The 20399-nt window shown below is 35.7% G+C and overlaps 1 protein-coding gene and 1 long non-coding RNA gene across 2 annotated transcripts in view; one reads left to right on the top strand and one right to left on the bottom strand.

Moving 5' to 3' along the window:
* The window catches only part of ANK2 (ankyrin 2), a 230440-nt gene that overhangs the window by 173265 nt on the left and 36776 nt on the right, over positions 1-20399 (top strand). Inside the window, exons 25-31 of the mRNA XM_085222883.1 lie at positions 654-756; positions 1369-1472; positions 13187-13411; positions 16379-16533; positions 17400-17611; positions 18283-18487; positions 19129-19225. Coding sequence (XP_085079009.1) covers positions 654-756; positions 1369-1472; positions 13187-13411; positions 16379-16533; positions 17400-17611; positions 18283-18487; positions 19129-19225 — 1101 coding nt within the window. The remainder of the gene's footprint in view (positions 1-653; positions 757-1368; positions 1473-13186; positions 13412-16378; positions 16534-17399; positions 17612-18282; positions 18488-19128; positions 19226-20399) is intronic.
* Positions 1621-20399, bottom strand: part of LOC146544474 (uncharacterized) — a 32429-nt gene continuing 13650 nt past the window's right edge. The window contains exon 3 of the long non-coding RNA XR_014883050.1: positions 1621-20335. This is a non-coding gene — a long non-coding RNA (uncharacterized LOC146544474). The remainder of the gene's footprint in view (positions 20336-20399) is intronic.

The following is a 20399-nucleotide window of genomic DNA, read 5'->3' as shown; positions in this document are numbered from 1 at the left end:
AATGAGAAAACAGCGCTGACATTCAGATTGCCTCTCTAAAGATGCTGTTGGCATACAGAGGAAGAATTTTGTCTTACGCAGAAGCTTGTGGCTGGCCACAATTCACCTTGCTGTGTGTACCTTCCAGGGGACAATATCAAGCTTTACTCATTTAAAATTTTAATGGGGTTAGAGTAGATCATAACTGAGCTCTAGAAAGTGTCATTTCAGATTTTCTTTGGATTTAGCATTCTGTTTTTCTTGCAGTGTGTAGCAGGAGAGAGAACTCTTTCAAAGAGCCCTTACTTAAAAGGAATTTGTGTTTCTTATAATTAAGGAAATAATCATGCCACAAAGCCAAGTATATAGCATTTGTGAATATAAAGTAAACTGTAAAAGTAAATCACCTAGATTAATTTCTAGGTTTTGCATTCAAAATGAATAAAAATCAGTCAAAATGCTTTGTGGCCTTTGGTCAGGAAAATAGCTTAACAGATTTGTAAAGCTCTATTTTTTCCCCTCATGATTACTATATACTCCCCCTGGAAGCTGCATCATATTGCTAATTGCACGCTTTTTTCCATTCTCCCACTTGATCTATCATCACACCTTTGCAACATCATCTGTACTGCTGATCTATTGCTATGGCATCCTACCAACCTACCACCTACCAGCCTGCGATCCTTCAGTTCAGACAGGTCTCACACACTGAGCCATGCCTCCTATCTGAGGGACAGTGCCATGATTGACGACACTGTTGTAATCCCTAGCCAGCAGGTAAGCACATTCTCTTAACTTCACACTTTGTTTGGGCAAATATGGAAATATACAAAAATTACTGTTTAAATTGTACAGAGAACATATAGTATGTGCTGCTTTATCTGTTGTAATATAAATCTCTTTAATTGCAGTTGATACTTAATGCCATATTATACTATGCAATATTAAGCTCTATTCCAAAATAAATAACTATGCTGTATGAATATAGGACAAAGACAATAATGTTCTCCATTTTACCATACTAATAGCCATTGGGCCCAAGAGTTGAGTGATCTGATGAACTCAAAGCCGCTGGCCTCAAAGTTGCTATCCTAAAGCATACCTTAAATTAAGAAAAAATGATTCAGGAAATGCCACTTTGATAAATCACAGTGTTTATTTCAGTTTATTTCAGTGGGACCACTAACAGAGATTTACTTTGGGCAAGTGTAAAATGTTACAGTAAGGGGTTTCTAATATCATTTTGCTACTATAGTTTGTTTACTTCTGAAAAGAATTCAAGCACTGTAAGTAGTACTATGCAAAATGCATCTTCTTATTGTTTCATTAATTAATTGAGTTAATTGTAATAAAAACCAACAAACAACACGTTTTTTTGGGTTTACCAAGGTAACTACTCTGGCCAAAGAAGCAGAAAGGAATTCCTATCGCTTAAGTTGGGGGCCTGAAAACTTGGACAATGTGGCTCTTTCTTCCAGCCCTATTCATTCAGGGTAAGTGTATCATTAGCATTGTCTTAAAATTAAAAAAAAAAAAAAAAAAAAAAAAAAAAGAGAAAGAAAGAAAGGGAAAAAGGAACAGAATATCTGCAATGGCAGTAGTTTTAACAGATTCTTAACTAAGAGTTGTTTTTTTTTAAAAAAATTCATCCTCTCCTAGAGAAGTCAATAAATTGTTACAATCACTTAAGTTCTGGCAACTCTGAATACCAAGACTACCTACCCACTGAAATCACTGAAATTCAGTGAAATTATGCAGATTAGCTTTCTGTCAAGTTCCAGAGGAATAAGATAATTGCCACATACACATGTGCATCTGTATGAGTTTTATGGGAAAAAGTCATTTTTAAAGTTAGTAATAACTGAAGCCACAGGGCTCATCAGTCTTGGTGGCAAGGTACTTTCTGTGCTAATTAATTATGTAAATACAAACTCTAGTGCTTCTCAGAATTATTAATTAAAAACAAAACAAAACAACAACAAAAACATAGAGGACTTTAAATTACACAAAGTGTGTAATAGACAAGCACAATAAACATTACATGGTTTACGCATACTTGGCCACTGTATACATGTGTTTTCATAATTGACTTTCTCTAAGCATTTGCCTTTCAGCCAAAACCATTGAAATGTAGTAAGACAGGTCAAAATGTTGGCCCAGTCAAACTCTTACTAATAAAGTTTATCATGGTTGGCCTCAAAATCTGTGCATGCATTTAAGTTCTCTTGCTTACTGTGTTTGGAGTAATTTTATTCTTTACGCTGAATTTGATACTTGTGCCAAGAGATTTGATGAGACATGTGCAGATGAGTTAGTAACAAACATGCAATACAAAAGTATTTCATAACTGTGGAGCTATGTAGTATGCAGAATGGTTGGACATCACAAAATGAAAGATTTTTTGTTAATCTCAAATTAGTTTGCAGTCCATATCTTTCAAAGATAATACTAGAGTCCCATCTGGAATGGCAGGCAGTTCTGGGCTAGAAAAGGAACAATGGTGTCATAACTGAGAGTGCAAATTGACTGATCTATGGCATATATGAGGAGTTTGTTAGCTGGGAGTAGGATATTTGGATGTGGCCAGTGTTGTTTGGATATTTTTGAGCTCTATAACTAACAAATGGAAATGACTGTGCTCAACTTGTACAGTATACGTGTTATTATCAATGCCGAGATAGAAGCTTTAAAATTGGTTTTGTGTTTATTCTAACTCTAAATAGTTTACCGACTTTTTCCAAAGGATGTATTTCTTTTCAGTTACTGCAAGGTAGGTCTTTCTATTGATTGCAGAGGATGAACTCTTTCTAGATGAGTAAAATTTATTTCGTGTTCAAAAAAAAGTATTAGTGGTTTAGATCTTTTTTGATGACAAGGATGCTGTTCTTAGGGTAAGAATATCTGATTTTAAGAGCAACAACTCTCTCTGCATTCTTGTATGCAACAATGAAGTTCAGCAACACCACAGAAATGTTTTTTTTTTTCATATATCTTCTAAATACTGTAATAAAGAAATCTATATCAACAATTACTCAGCCTTTGGAAAAGATTGTACAACACTTCATTTTTCTCTCACTTGGATTTATCAGAATTATCATGTTAGATTTATTCAAGATACCAAAAACTGCTGGGGTACATCTTTTTTATGAAAATAGATTGCCTACTAGAGTTATGCTTGTAACCCCTTTTTAAAAGTGAAACTATTATAGAAGTACGGTGTGCATGATTGTTGCATTCAATTAACTAGAAGAAAGCAGATGTATTTGTCATCTATATTCCTTCTATCGCCTACACACTTCTTTAGATACACACTATTACTGCTAGGTTATTAGGAACGAGCAATATTGCTTATGTTTTGGGTACAAGCACTGAAGTAGTGTATACCAGAAAAGAAACACTATATAAACATTGCTAATAGGTTTAAACAAGAGAATGCCCTTGCTTTTGCTCAAGACACCGGAAATATATTGAATGTAGACCACATTTTTTATAAACTAACACATCAGCAAAGTATTGGACAAAGCTTTATTTGGCACAGATTATCTTTGTTCTGTGTTCTCTGCAATCTGAGAGAAAATTGATATTATTCTCTCCTTGCACTACTTCAGTGGTTAACTCCAAATTACTGAGTTCTTACCAACCTCATATTGTAGAGAAGTGTTTCTGTGGATCACAGTGTAATGTATCCAATCAAAAAGATAAACGTAGAACTATTCTCTGGGTACGAAATTTCACAGGTGTATGTTTCAATCTTGACATAACTAACCAAAATTTCTCCTAGGTCTGGTATTTCTGAAGGGGAAAAAGTTTCAACTATCAATTTAAAACTTAAATGTAACCGTTGTTTCAGTATGCTGATGAGTTCATCAGTATGACATGAAATACAAAATCCTTGGTCAGAGTCTTTGGCAGCTGTTTCAAAAACAATAAAACAATTCTCTCATTAAATGTAACACTCTTGCTGCCCACTGTCTCAAACATTTACTAATCATTTTTACATAGTTAACCATTTCTGAATAGTTTAATACGTTGGATTAAGGAAAATAAACAATTTTCCGCATTTAAACTTCCTTTTAGCAAATCAGATTTACTTCTGATAAAGCTATCTGATTTTACAAATTCAGCAAAGGTAAGGATTTGTCTTCGTACCAGGAAGTCTGGATGCTGAATGTTCAGTAAGGTAGTATTTTATCACTCCACTGGTAATAAAAGGAGTGTTATGCATAATTTCCTGCTGAAGCATTATGGGAGGCAGAACTAACACCTACATAAATGCAAATACGCTTCACAGTTTTAATCTGATACCTCACAATATTCTACTGTGCAAGAGCACATAATATTTTCATTAAGTTGGAAGGCAAGAAAAAATGCTGAACTGAATGATTTCTTTTCACTTGCAGCATTTAGACATTTCTTGTCAATCAGTATGGTATTCTTAGGTCTCTATCACACACAGTAGCTAAGCATGAATGGTAAAGATAAGACTGAGTGTAAGATTTTTCAGGTATAAGTAACGTGCAAAATTAAGTTGTTTTTGGTTCTGGTGATACGATGAACAAGGTCTCCCAGTTTAGTTCTGTAGGTTAGATTCTAAGAATTTTCCTGGCTAATACATAAATATACTGTAGATAAGAAGAAAGGCAGATCTGTCATGCTGTCAGAAATGTGGCAGTGGGAGTGAGGAGCTTTATGTTGATGTTGCACTGATATTAGCTTGCTTCCATGTCCTGGAGCAAGATACATAGTAGCACTAAAGGCTTTCCAACTCTTAATTTGCTTGCAATAAAATGCCTATTTAATGAAAAATACTGTTTTTATTTTCTTAATTTGATGAAGGAGTTGTTAACGTATTTGACTAATAGGTGTTTCAAGTGTACCAGTATTTATATCTGACAAAATTAAATAGCTGGGCTATTATTAAGTTTACCTTTCTGGAAGTTGTTTCTTCCATCAATGAAAAAGGGAGAAAGACAAGGGAGTTGGTAGCTGTTACTGTGACAAATAATGTGAATTATCATTCTTAGCTGTCTGTCTGCAAAAAAGGAGACTGGATCCTTACTAACAAGGTAAACAAAATGTATTTTGAGTGTTGTATTTTGAATCCATAATATTGTCTCCCCAATGTGACATTCATTTCCCAGAAATAGTTATGGAAACAGGACCTGGCAGCTACCAGCTGATAGTCATTTCTAAAATCTGAAAACCTAAATGATTTCAAATTGTATTCTAGCCTTATTCAGGAAGTCACAATAAGGTAAAACGAGGTGTATTTCATTATCAGAAAATCTCTGTTTCTGTCAATGGAAGAAAATACAATGGAGATACAGATAATAACAAGCAACATCAAGAATACTAACTGACCTTATAACACATTACTAAGAGCCTAAAACGGTCAAACTGAAAGTTTAAAATTTGTCATCCTGTAGTGGAGAACAAAAGGAGGACAATAAACATGTTGAAAAGGAACAATGGATTATATACGTGGGGAATTTAAAGAATAGAAAATCACAATTTCTTGTGTTATCAGAAACACTGGCTGGAAATAGTCTAGATACATACTTTTGATATATCGTGGTCCAAATTTAAATGTGTTTACAGACACCAATTATAATCTGTTTCTGAAAGATTTACTCAGATTCTAACTTTACATTTTATGTATCTGACTTCCAGTTTGAGAATGTATATAGAGAAAGCAGAGCATTTACTACTGTTGTAGTAATAATCATTTGTAATCAAGGATGTTTATGTAGGCTTACTTTTCATACCTCCTTCTGCTTTCTCACCTGTAATGAATATGCATATAGTGTATATGTTCATGTGTTTAATTTAGAAATCTGTTTCATTTTTCCAGTATTTCAGTATTTTATTTAACTCATTTACTTTTCCTTTTCTTTTCTTTACTTTTTTGATGTTAAATCATCTATTCTGTTGCAGATGCTCTTCTCCATGTCTTGATCATGACAACAGCAGGTGAACTTCTGCATAATTTCTTTCTTTAATATGTTGCACCTCTCATCTGCCATATTTATCCTTCTCTCTTACCTCACTTCAGGCTGCTTTAGTGTTTTGATAGTGCACATTAGCCAAGAGGAAAAAAAACCCGCTCTGTCAATAACAGTTACACATGGACCTATTTCTCTTCTTGTGAGTGAGCGTCCACTTTCTCCCATCTGCTATTATGTCCTACATGAGAAAATGCTGGGCACATTATAGGTCTGTTGCAAATAGCCTTGTCAAACTTCCTATGTATTTCTAATTTGTTTTAACCTTGATTTAATTAACAGTAAGTTTTCTTTATCGGTGTTATGGATGGATATTGTTAAAAGAAAGAAAAAAAATAATACAAAAAATGCAACACAAATCACTGTGAATAGGTTTAGTATCAAATTTCATTTCACAAAGTGGGCTTTTTCTCTTCACTATATAAAGAATGTTGCAGAACCACTTCCTAGGCCATATCTTCCAAATTATGCCACCCTGTTGGTACTAGTAGAATAGCAGTGCTGCATTTGAAAGAAATGAAATTGGACTCCATATTTTTAATTTTTCATACCAAGTGCATTTTCTGTGTTAAGCAGTGATTTTATCACTGACACGTCACTTCCTGCATGGAAACCTGAAGTGGTACTTTCCCATTATTTTCACTTGGCAAACGAGTTGTTTACTGACAGAAAATTTCATCTCCTTTAACATAATCATGGAGAAAGTATAAAATTTCAAAAATATTCAGCTGCGCACAATTAAGTGGCTAAGTGAAATCCCAAACTACAGAGCCATGTTTTTAGGTGATGTCACTCAATCTCTTCATAGCTGGCAAATGCAGCAAAGAGAATATTATCATGAGTTATTACTTCTAACGGATTCTTGTGTAGAATCATGTTTTTTGTCCTCCTCAAATGTGTATTTTGCCTTGTTTACACATGGCATAGCTGCAGCCTGATCAAAAGCACACTGAGGTAGTTGATTAACTTGCTGTTGACTTCAGTGGGAGCTGGAGTGAGACCTTTTCTCTTAATTTCAGTTCTATGGGTTTCCTTCTCCAGCTGAACACTTTACAATGGCTGAAGCACCCTGATTGTCTGTTTCTGCTGCTTCTCACTGCGACTTACACTGAATGCTGCTATCTCCTTGTTTCCCATTTTCTTTGATAAAATAAAGATAACATACACGTAACAGTTCTTAAAAGTGTCTACAACGGATGTGCTCCAGTTGTAGCTTTTTGACTGTATCTTGCTACCTGATGAGAGCATGTATGCCTGCTTAGCTAGTTTAAAGGATAATCATATCTGAACTTGAGCATACGAAAGTGGTATATTGAGTTTGCCTATTCTGATTTTGTGTGTATTTAGAACTGCTGCCTGTTCTAGAAAAATACTTCATGTTGCTAGATTTGCATGGCTCTTCAAATGATTCTGCAGAGTGAAAAGTGTGTTGACTGCCCCAAACACACTTGCGTTTACAGCTACCAGAAGTGTGACTCTTCTGCAAAGCTGTTTACATAAGTGGTTCTTTAAAAACCACACAGTATCTGTCTTCTTTCTCTCCCTAGTGTTGACATATCCATCTTTTGTTTGTAATCCTGCTACCTTTTAAATGAGCATAGATACAAAATAAGATTGCATTAATTCCATATGAATAAAAACGGGATGGGATGAAATACAAAAATTTAAGAATTATTGGAAATCACAGTATATGTGATGATCACAGTGTATGAGATGGATAAATCCAATGCAAAGATTGTGTAGCTTGTTCAAGTGGAGCCATCAGAAAACTCACTGATATTTGCTTTGCTATAGAAGGCTTGAAAGATATAGGGGGCTTTTTCATATGTCCTCAACTAGCAGTATGACATTGCTTGACATATGCCAGGTGTATTTGCCAGGTTTAGTTGCTTTAGAATTAAAGGAAATTAAATGGTCTATACCATTCATCAGTAAGTATAGCTAAATTAGAGGTGAATGGGTAATGCTTGATTAACTGCTAACCATCTGTTTAACAGAAGATGTGTAGCATCACCTGCAGTCTATAACTTATTTCTAGAAGAGAATTGCTTTTGTTATTATTTTTCAAATCCTCATTTTTCCTTCATTCTCTTTAAAAGAGAGAAGGCAATATTTTCCTCAAAGGTAATTTGTTTCATTGATTTGGCTATAAAAAGCCCTAATAATTTCACTGCCACCTCGCTAAGTCACAGGAAAGCTCAGTATCAGTCCCATGTGCAAGACTGCATAAATATCAGTGTCACATGTTTGTATCAGGCATCATTTCTAACTCAACCTTTAAAACTGTCAGAAATTAAAACTTTAAGTCTGTCTTGACTTCAAGTACTGACAAAGCTTGTGTCAGTTTTGCCTTGTTCTGACACACAGATTTTAACTTCTTCCACTTTAACCCTTAATTGGCTTTGATTTTGAATCATCACTTAGTTAAAATTCATTTTTTGCAATGAGTTGTCAAGATAATTCAAAGTTAATGCTTATGAGAGATGCTTCCCCAGTATCTAGCTATCATGGGAAAGACATTTAAAATGTGTTCTAAAGTAGACTTCTTCTGATGAAGGTTACATGATAATTTGTTCTATGGCTTGATCAATCAGTTCATTGATTTTGGCTGCCTTTGAAATGACTCACAGGAACATTTTCAACTGCCCAAATGTTTTTTGCTATTTATATTGTTTTCCATCTGCTCAGTTTTACCTCATTTCTCCTTAACTGTATTAATCCCTGCTAACGTTTTCCTTCCTCTATTGTGCCATTTTAAGCCCTTTTGAAAACTGTAGCTATTGTATTTCTGTGGAGTTTCTGTAAGTTGTTGTTATTATCATTTTATCTTCTCTTTAAGTTTTAAAACTGCAACAGATTATCATAGAAGCATATATCTGCCTAATTTTTCTCAGAATGCCGTTTTCCTCTCCTTTTCTGGTGAAAATCTGTAACAGCTTTCTGATGCCCTTTAATCCTATTAACATTTTTTCTTTCTTTTATTTGTATTTTTCTCTTGAGCTCTTCACAGCCATTTGTTTCATTTTAAACACCCCTCTGATCTTCATTTTTTGTACATAGATGCTTGTACTTCTTCTTTCTGCAGTTGGGCGATGAAGTTTCGTGTTTAGTCCAAAATAATTTTTTCACATGTCTAGAAGAAGTATATATGGTGTTAGGGCTTTTCGTACCCCTTACTATTTATTATTTTCTTTTTGACCTTAGGAACTTACAATGAAAAAGTACCACTAATTCCAGCGGTGGCTTAATATCTGCCAGTATTCCTGCTAGTTTTGTTTCTTCTTTTGAGTAGAATCTGTTAGTCTTGCCACTTTACTTCTGGTAGAAGAAACATTAGGGAGAGAAGTAATAGTGAGGAGGGAGCAAATAATTAATCTGAATATTAATTTTCCTTTATATTAGTCATACATTTTTTTTCCACTTTCATGTGTGTACCAGAAAGTGTGTTTTATTAATATCATCCATAGTTTTGTATGAATTACTTCGATATTGATACATGCAGTTCCTCAAAACAAAGACTTTCTAGTCCTGGAACAGTAACATCACAGTCCTGACGCCTTTCTATAGGGAAAGTAAACAGAAAAGGATGCTGCTATGATTCAGAAAATACTTTGTTATAAATTATTTTCTTGACTTTACTGCATATAAATATCCAAACCAATGTGGATTCTGCTAATTTAAAAGTTAAAATACATTGGACCAAATAAATGGGTAAAAGAGTTCAGCAAAAGCTTAAGAAACAAACAGGGTGGAATGGCAAAAAAGAATATAATTCCACATTCTTGTCAGCTCTAGAAATCCTATGTCTGTATGCTGTCTTTTCAGACTCTTAAGATGTGGCTTGTTGAACTGAGAACTTTTTCCCCTTTGTTTTCTTTCTTTTGTACTGTGTTAATGCTATCTCTTCCTAGTTCCCCAAAATCAGTTTGCCTCAAATTTCACAGTAGTGAATAACTGCTTTTTGTGTACTAGCTCTTGTGTATTTTTTGTATGATAATTGGCACCATTCCTTCTCTGCTGTCTTCACACTAGGCTGTGTTTGCCTGAATTTGCTATGTAGCCAGAAGCCACAGAAGTCTTCAGAAATCTCCCACTTCATCTGGGGGTCTGTTTCAGAGATACAGCACAAATATATTTTTTGCTATATACTGTGATGAACATTCCATGATTGCTAGATTTTATCTTGTTATTTGGTAAATATGTTAGTTATTCTGTATGATAGAAACAGCTGTTTTTATAGTAAATAATAATATCTGACTTTTTTTTTCCTCATCATTATTATCTTTGTGTCCAACTTTCAGAGACCTTTGCCCTCTTCCACACTTTGAAGTGCTAGTTGCTTTCAATGGCAGATAACTGAGAGACCTTCTCTGCCAGGCAAATTCAGTAAACTTAAACTGAAAGAAATAGTTGCAACTTTAATTAAAGCCTGAACACACACAGCTATCACTTTACATCTCAAGAGTGTACTAAAGAGAAATGCCATGTTTGATATTTAGTTGGTCTGTATTAGATTCTGAATATTGCAGCTGTGGGAACACAGAGTTATTACTGGAGGGGGGAATGAAATAGCAGGTTCTTACAGATGTTTGAATTCAAAGTCTACTCCTGATCCAGCTTTTATGTTGGTTAAACACTACATAGGGTAGTAATTATCTGGATTGCGTTATATGTACTTTGTGAGAAAGCACTACTGATCCTGCACTCTGCTTGTCTTTAAGTCAGTCTGGGTGGTGTAGAGGAAAAAAAGCATCATACCATAAGGAACAGAAGCCATTACTATGGTCAGAAGTGAGATTATTAGATTATTAGCTTTGGACCCTCCCCTTTTGTGTGTATGTATTCTTCTAGTAGCAAGCAGTGTTCTTGGCATTGCTGAGCCACAGGGAGATAAGCTGAGGTGGACATAAGACAGAGAGGTGAACTAGCACTGGTATTTTCAGTGATGGACAGAAAAGGAAGATGATCCTGTTGAAGTATGCCATCTTGAGTATTATGTCAATAATGACTAATAAATGAATCACAAACATTGTATTCATGACAGCTTACACAATCAAAAATGTGAATGCTTGTTTAATTCAGTAAGTGTACTCATCAGCTTCTGGTAATTATGGGGGTAGTATTTCTGTTGCTCATAGTATTAGCACCGAAATGTGAAACCCTTCTTCCAGAACTCAGTGTTATTAACTACCTCTAAAGCACCCGTTATAATAGAGAATTGGACCAATTCTCTGAAACATAATTCAAAACACTTTGGTGGCACCACTTACATACAGTTAAAGGAAAATTGCAGTGCAAACTGCAGAGCATTATTGCAACAAGTGAGCATTTAGTATCTGTTAAGCTCTTCTTTCATCTGTGCTTTAAAATGTATGAAGTATGTATTTTGTGAAGGAAGCTCCCATTTTTTCTAAATTAATCCCCAGAGAATCAAAGCCATAAAATGTTTTCATTTTCTTTCTTTTCCCCCTGTTAAAACCACAGAAACACCAACCTCTAAGGAATGAGATAATGGTTGTACTACCCAGACTTTTACACTTAACAAAACCTAGAGGTATATGAATGGCAGTAGAATAGGAGACTGCATGTGTGAGAAAGACTGGCATCCATGGTGCATGGTGTGCTTCTGACTGGCACTTGTGGCTCCTTCCCATCATCCATTTTTCTGACTTGCACGGTGTGTTGAGTGTTGTGTTTTTACAGCATGTGGAATTATTTGTAGCTGTGTGGATATTGAACGGACGCAATGTTTGTTGCACAGAATGGTCAAGGGGACAGTGGGAAAAATACCTGTATTTGTAACTCACACTATAAGGGCTTTTCTCTATTGCAGGTCCTTCAGTAGCATTTCTGCGACTCCCCCTGTGGTGATTCTATTTTAGTGGCTAGAAGTAGGCCTGATATTGTTCTGTCTCATCTACTCTAATTTTCACTTCCAGCAACCTGACATTTCCATTCTGCATCAGGCATGATTCCAACTCATATAGCAGTAAAAAATTGAAGTAATTCTATACTTTTCCCAGGAATTTCCCTAATCTTTGTAGCACATCTTTCAAAATCTACCTGTTGGTTATATATGGAACTACAGAAAGTTCAGCTAGTAAGAAATTCCACGACATGTTTTTATCTCTTTTAAGAAAAAGATATAAGAATTTATCTTCTGCTACTGCCTGTAGCTATAAGCTTTCCACTGGGACATGGTATTGCTGTGCAAAGCAGCACAAAAAGACAAAAATCCATAAGTAAAACTCCTATATAATACCTGGTAGCCATTGTCAGCTCAACAAAATCCAAATTTATCTTGAAGTGATAATGACATGTTGTCAGTCCATTCCAACTCCTGTTTGAAATTCTTTCTTTAATGGCATGGAGGATTATTTCTTTAATAAATCAAGGATTTTTATTGGTTCTACTTCTTATCCACTATTACTTTTTTGTAATTTATTTGTAATTTCCTAACATATATATTTTTTTAATAATCTCTTGCCACAGGGTAAGGAAAAAAAAATGAGGTCTCTAAACCTAGTGTTAAACAGTCACTTTTTTTTTGGTAGTGCTTTCTCCTACCTTAAAACGTATCTTTCAACAATCTTACTATCAAGGGAAAAGTTCTTTCTTATAAGAGATTGATATTAAAGAAAGAGGGAGTTTTTGACATAAATTGGTGATAGCTTCAGTGATTTGTTAAGAACTGTGTCCATACACTCTAGAATGAAATTTGATTTTTTCTTAAATCGGACAATTTAATCTGAAAATCATTCAGAACTTGCTTTAATAAATAAAATAAATTATTTTAAGATATACTAGTTTTGTAAAATACTTACAAGAATGCCAATTTTGCATTATAGATGCTCACACGTACACAGTAGTGATATTTGCAATTACCTTTTTCCAATATGTATATACATGTGTGTGCACTCCAACGCCCCCAAAGCTCACACACATCTATTAGTGACTGCTGGTACTTCTACCAACAGCAGCAATGTAATGTAAGACTGTTTCTGTGAAGAACTCTTAGATGCTAGTTGTCAGTTTAAGTAATAAATGATCTTAGTATGCTTTAGTGCTTCACATGGGAGAAAGGCTTTTTCTAATCATGTGTTCCTAGAGAGAGAGAGCTGTATTTGTATTTGTTACGTATGTGAAACATAACCAAAGGGATTTTGATATGCTTTTGTATCTAATAGTTTTTCCTGATTTTTCAGCTTCCTAGTTAGTTTCATGGTGGATGCTCGTGGGGGTGCCATGAGAGGCTGCAGACATAACGGACTGAGAATTATTATTCCTCCGCGGAAATGCACTGCTCCAACACGAGTGACTTGCCGCTTGGTGAAACGTCACAGACTGGCCACCATGCCTCCCATGGTGGAAGGGGAAGGCCTGGCCAGCCGTCTGATCGAAGTGGGACCATCTGGGGCCCAGTTTCTTGGGTAAGGGGTGCCATGTGGCCTAAAGGAAAACGTTCGGTATGTTTTCATCTGTTTGCAAGTTGCACTGAAATGGTTCCTCTTTCAAGATTTGAACAGAAAAAGATGATTGTGATATATGCTAACAGATTGCTTGTGTGAAATGTGAATCTTCAGTTGGTTTTCAATTCACAAAGTTTTTTAAGCCTTTTCCTTTGCAAACTGATTTTTTAACCTCTTGCACTAAGGTTGAAGTGCTTTCCTGGATTTAATTGTTACTAAGTAAATGTAATATTATAGAGGGAAAATCCCTTTGCAGCCAGAAAAGGCTGTTCATACTATATTTAAATATGTTCATACTAACAGATAATTAAATAATCTGCCTATTAGGTGTGAATAGCACAGCACTGATGTAAAGCCTGCTTCAAATACGACACGGGTTACAGCTGCATATCTGAGGTGCTTGTGTTGTGATATCAGAAGTTTGGATTATCAGGGGAGCACAGTGTCTTTGATTTTTCTAGGGTTGAAATTGCTAAATTAAGCAGTAGGACAACTTCAGAATTCCAGGTCATTTATTTTGTCCTATGCCGCAAAAACCATAGAAATATCAGATTTGTGTCTGCTGCAGAACTTGTTTTAGAAATTTTCAGCTGAAAGCAGCAATTACCCGTGTGTTTTTTTAATTTGTTTTACTAAATATTCTCCATATCAGCTGTGGCATCCAAGAGTGATGTCTGAAGGAACGGAACCCCTTCTATTGCAGTAAAAAACAACCTCATTCAGAAATTGAAAAAAAGTGACCCTATAAACTGCAATAGTTTAAATTCGTCAAAATAAATCAGTTGCTTTAAAATGCTGTTGTAATAGGCAGCTATCAGGGCCACTATCATTGTTAATGATTTTTCTGAAATATTAAGCAGAAAAAAAAAAGTTCATTAGTAGTTTTTAACTGCCCCGCTGCTTTTATATGTAGTGTGAATGAAGAACAGACCCAAGGCCTGTTTTCACCACTTCGCTGCTGCTCTAATCTGATAAGAAAGCAAAAGCAGTTCTGAGCACCTGAGAATTTAATATGAAGACCAGGCCAGACATTTCTTTTGAAAGCTAGGATACCTGTTAATATCACAAATAAACAAGTGTGCTAATGAGATGCTTTGTACCCCTTACTTGTTTCACTCTTTGGTCATTTTTTTTTAAGAGAAGCAGAGCAAAATCTAAAGAGAAGTAAAAATATTTTGCTGTCGCATTCAGTCTTCCCACACATAAAACAACCTGGAGTATCTCTCCTACTTTCTTTTTAATGTTTTTTCTATCTAACGAGAACATCTCATCTGAAAGACTGGGGTACAGCAGGGTGTTATTCTTTCTCAGAGCTTTCCCTGAAAGCATTTTCGTATGTGATGTACTGAAGTGAGATCAGAAAATGACTGTACTGATTGCAGAGATTCATTGGTACAAATTCAAGGTACAAATCCTGTTCCCATTGAGTTTGCTGCCAAAATTCCCATTGTTTTCTTGGAGCAAGAAGAGATCCTAAACTAATTAAGCACATTTTGCTGATTTTGATCACCAAATTGGCATCTCTGGGATGGAACCTTATTCAGTGTACAGCCTAATTCCACTCTGTGGATCAGACAGTGGCACTGGCATTCTGGCAAAAAAAAAAATACATAAAGTTTATTTATGTTCTTTCTTTCACTGCTGCTTTGGATGTACTCAGTAAACTTCATCTGCCTACGGCTCCTCCCCCACTTAATGAGGGAGAAAGCTTGGTCAGCCGAATCCTTCAGCTGGGGCCTCCTGGGACCAAATTCCTTGGGTAGGAGAGACTTGAAACAAATTGATGGATGCTGACCTCCCCATTCTTCTCCTCCTCCTGCAATATGATTTTTTTTGTGTGTGTCATTGTGCACATGATATTGTCCCTTTCTATGATTTGAAATTTTGTATACCCAACCCTTAGTGGACCATTTTCAACCCTTGTGGTATGTGGTTTTGTTTTAGTGGTATGTTTGTATCTTTTTCTTAAAGCACTGTGGCCTTCATTTTTGTTTTGGCATGAGATTTTCCTAGTTATGTGCTTGATGTCTGTAGCAAAGCAACCTGGATTGTGACCAAGAAAAAGAATCTACTGTAAATTTAAGATTTTTTTTTCAAGTACTAAGGAGTAAGATACGTGTTAGATACCACCAGTATAATAGAACAGATGACATTTGCTATGTATATGGTAACCTGTGTGGATACTCTAATTAGAGAACTGTATATACAAATATATTTATATTTTTTCTCTTATTTTCCAGATCATGTATTTTTGTGCTTATAAATATATTGTATGTACATGTGTGTATATTTACTTGTATACATATATATATGCACACATATATTGATACCTATATTGACATCTGCTTGTAAGACAAGGCAAATTCTTATCTCCTATTCATAAATAGAAACCTAGATTATCATCTCAGACTTCCTTTCTCTCTCCCAGAGTGCAAATCCAGAATAAATTCATTGGAACATATAGAACTACTAAATAAAATTGACACAAAACACAGTTGCCCACTGATTGCAATGAAGTTATTCTGATTTGTTCTACTATAAGTGAGATCAGAATTTGTCCCACTATTGATATGCATTACAGTAGATTCTCTTTGAAATGAAGTTGCACAGGTTAACCCAGACAGTAGTGACAACTAAAATGAGGATGAGTTTTGAACGAATTTGCAAAACAATTCTCAAATTTCTCTTTAAGCCAAATACCATTCACACTGTGGAAAGAGGTGAATGCACTTTTGAATCTGTCCTTCAGCATTTACTGGGTCCCTGTGAAAATCTAATAATGTGTGTTAGTGATGTACTAGTTAGGATAAGTAGTCCAGAAAATGGGTAGAATTCCAGGTCACTTTGTAGCAGACTGAATAGAGTTGCTGTTAATCCTGTTTCTTCCTCTCTCCCGTGTGCATTTAATGCGCTGTGTTGCTGTGCCAGGCCTGTGATTGTGGAGATTCCCCATTTTGCTGCTCTGCGTGGGAAAGAGAGAGAACTGGTGATCCTGCGCAGTGAGAACGGGGACAGCTGGAAGGAACATTTCTGTGAATACACTGAGGATGAACTAAATGAAATCTTGAATGGGATGGATGAAGGTATCCAGTGTGATGCTTTTTTTTTTTTTCTCTGCTCCTGTATTACTACATCTGTTACTGGGGACAATAACATTTTACCATCTTTTCTGTTTTACACCTCATGTTCAGTCTACTCAGAGAACTTCTGACATACTCTCCAGATACTTTACTATAGTCACACTGAAGTACAATCATTTTTTAGAACACTGCTAGCAGAAGCACTGCTTTTCTTGCATAGTCTACTGAAGTAGACTGAATCTACTCATCGTGAATTGAAAATAGATGTTAAAGTTATGTATCTTCCTGCTTCTTTTCACAGTTTTAAACAAAAAGCTCCCATATCAAATATCTTTCCAAAACAAGGCAATTATCATACTAATCCTTTCCAAGCAGCTACAAGTGTGGGAGGAACTGTCAGTCATGGGTACTCGTTTACTGAGAGAACAGAATGGACTTGGGTTGTCTAGAACCTGCAGATCCTAGAATTGATATTAATTTTGAACTTTTTTTTTTAAATAAAAATGAGCCAACTTGCATATTTAAAGGTGAATGTATACTCTGATACTTCTTTGATTTAGAATTCTGTGTCCTTACTGCAAGTCCAAGCTCTAGTATAATATTAAGTGGAAAAGGCTTCTGACCAGTCCTCCCCTTAGCTTCTTTGCCTGCTAATTTGGGGCAAGCTATCAACATGTTATGAGTTTTAAGCTTCAATCAGTTGTTGAATGTGTACTCCTCTTTTGATTTCTCTGTTTTAGCTGAGCTTAAAATGCTGAGATATGTTTCATTTTACTTCTGGAAGTAGTAGTTAAATTGTGACAAGCTGGGATCTTCTGTATTGCTTCTATGACAATCTTGTTTTCTGACCATCTTCTCTTTTGCATCAGTACTTGACACACCAGAAGAGCTTGAGAAGAAACGTATTTGCCGCATCATCACTCGTGATTTCCCTCAGTACTTTGCAGTGGTGTCCCGAATCAAACAGGACAGCAACCTTATTGGACCTGAGGGAGGTGTGCTGAGCAGCACTGTTGTGCCACAAGTGCAGGCAGTCTTCCCAGAAGGGGCTTTAACCAAACGAATTCGTGTTGGCCTCCAGGTACAATGAAACAATTAGAAGGATATGTATGTTGGGTTTTTTTTCTGACTGTAAAGTCACCTTTATACAGCTTATTGTGTTGTACATTTGTTGCCTACAACGTGCTTACTAAAATTCATTGCGAAAATTAAAGTAAGTTATAAAGGTTTGGGTATTCCAGTTATGCAGATTCTTGTTATTTAGCCATCTATATGATCTCAGAAGTAACACCAAGTTGTTCACTACTGAAAGGAGAGGTGGTTCCCACTCCCCCCACCTACATCCTTGCTTCCTGCTGAAGCTGTTGAATGGATCCACCATTTACCTTGGTCAGGCTACTTTGATTGTTGTAATCTTCTGTAAAAAGCTGAGTAGCTTATTCAAACAGTTTAAAGTTTGTCCTCAGGAGAAAACAAAACAAAACTACCTAACAGCAGGGTTATATTTACTATAGGTTAAATGTATTAAATTGGTACTGATGAGAGCACTAGGAAAGGCAGTAGGAACAGGTGTGAGGTGTAAGAAATTGTTGAATAGAGGACTCCCTTTCTCTCTGACAGTCAGTTGTCAGCCTACAAGAAAATTGTGCCATCTAATGGAACAGCTATAACATTTCTAGCAATATACAGATCCCGTTCCTCACATACTCTGTTTTCAAGTTACTGTTCTTACTGTTTTTTTGTTTTGAAAAGGCTCAACCTATGCATACTGAACTTATAAAGAAGATTTTGGGCAACAAGGCTACCTTCAGTCCTATAGTCACACTGGAGCCCAGGAGGAGGAAGTTCCATAAACCCATTACAATGACAATTCCTGTCCCCAAGGCCTCCAGTGATGGGATCATGAATGGTTATGGAGGTGATACACCCACTCTAAGGTTACTATGCAGCATAACAGGTAAGTTGAAAATTCTAAGGTTTCTCTGCTCATGTGCTTCTTGAAATTTTAAGTTATCATGGGGTAAATATATGGGGTAAACGGATTAAACACATGGAAAGTTTTGTGAAAACTTGACTGAGATGAGAGGCTGTAAAAGTAAACTACTTCCTAACCAATTAATTAAAGTAGAAATACAATTTGTTGTTTGGGCTAATGAGAGATGTTACAGAATTGTACAGTTTGGGGTTGGGGTGTTTGCATTTCTCACACACTTTCTGTTTCTTGAGTGCCAACAAAGATCTGCCTAGCACAGTAAGTGTGGTACAGACATAAGGTAGTGTGCTTCAGAGGAAAAATATTAGAGTCAAACACTTCAAGTTTACTATAGCTTTGAAGTGATTAATGCCATACGTAGTTTCATTCAAAACAGAGTAATTAGCTGCATGCATTTAAACAGAATAAATGTTATCATCAAGCATCTTTGTCAATTTCCAAACTGACTTCAAAGATGATCCCAGTATTTTAAGATGCATTACACACTGAGATGTGCTAGTGAGTCATTCCAGAGCAGAGGTGTTAATTAGCTTGCTACACCTTTGTAACAAGAAGGTCGGAGACTTGCTTGTTTTTCATTCTTTTAAAAATCACTGTCATTTCAGGAGGAACCACCCCTGCCCAATGGGAAGATATCACTGGAACAACACCACTGACATTTGTTAATGAATGTGTTTCCTTCACAACAAATGTGTCTGCCAGGTACCTATAAAAACAAGATTTACAGTGTTACTTTAAAGTGCATGTCCTTTTTCCTCTATATTTTGTTTTAGTATTTCCTTTAAACAGTTTCAATTAGTATAGTTGAAGGTGCATAGATATTGTGACTGCCCTGAATGAACTGACCAGTTATTTTAGAAGCCGCGAGCCTCCTACTCGAGACAGGATGTGTGAGAGCTGTCATCAGTACAGTCCATACAAGCTGTAAGAAATTAATGAGTATGTCATTCTCATCTCAGTCAGCACCTGCCATCATCCCAGAAATGAATTAATGACATGCTCTTTTTTTCTAAAGTAGTAATCTGAGGGACAGGTCAGTTTTCAGATAACCAGAAAAATCTAGTTTCGTTTTGATTCTCTCTTCTCCCTCAGATGCAGAAACATAAAAATTTTCATGGAAATGAAAATGCCTTATTTGGGAAGCTCATTATACACCTTATAAAAGATGCTCAGCATATCCAACAAATGAGAAATCAAGCAGAAAGCCCTGTAGGTGTACCAAACTGTGATAAGATTCTATTCCAACCATCTGTTCTTGTAATGAGATTCAACTGCTGACTTTCTGGTAGCTGGCAAACAGAATTTCATTGTTTTTTATTTTAAAAGAGTATATTAGTTTTTACTGTGTCTATGATTTTTACCAAGAAAATCTCTATGACAGAGAATACATTTGGAGACCCTAAAAGTTTTAAATGTAGGGTTTGTAATCTTGCAAACTGTTAAAAAAAAAATCTTGGATAAATTTTAAATATGAGTAGGCCCATGAAAAACAATTAATTTCTCTCAGTGTAGACATTCAGTAGGCACAGCAGTTACTACTATTAGATGATTTAATTAAATATATAATATTCAACATTAAAATGAATTGAGCTCCTGCAATCCAATCTACAGTATAACTGTAACAGTAGGAGAAATGAAGTTTTACTTTTCTAGACTTCCCAATTCAGAACTTTCTTCCCATTAAGTTCAATGCTTTGCTTATTCGCATTTCCTGCGCTTCTTTTCAGTTCAGCATTTTTTCTTTAATAATTACAGCCACAAGAGGGAGATCTTAAACTGTTTCAGCTGTCATCTGCTGTCATCTGCAGTGTTCTAAAGGGAGAAAATAAAGATTAATTTAAGATCCAGATTTGGGGACTGAGAGTTCAAAATCTCT

Source organism: Meleagris gallopavo, chromosome 4, assembly GCF_905368555.1.
Source record: "Meleagris gallopavo chromosome 4, MGAL_WU_HG_1.1, whole genome shotgun sequence".
Classification (NCBI taxonomy): domain Eukaryota; kingdom Metazoa; phylum Chordata; class Aves; order Galliformes; family Phasianidae; genus Meleagris; species Meleagris gallopavo.
Note: the sequence above shows the minus strand (reverse complement) of the source record. Positions and strands in the feature narration are given on the sequence as shown.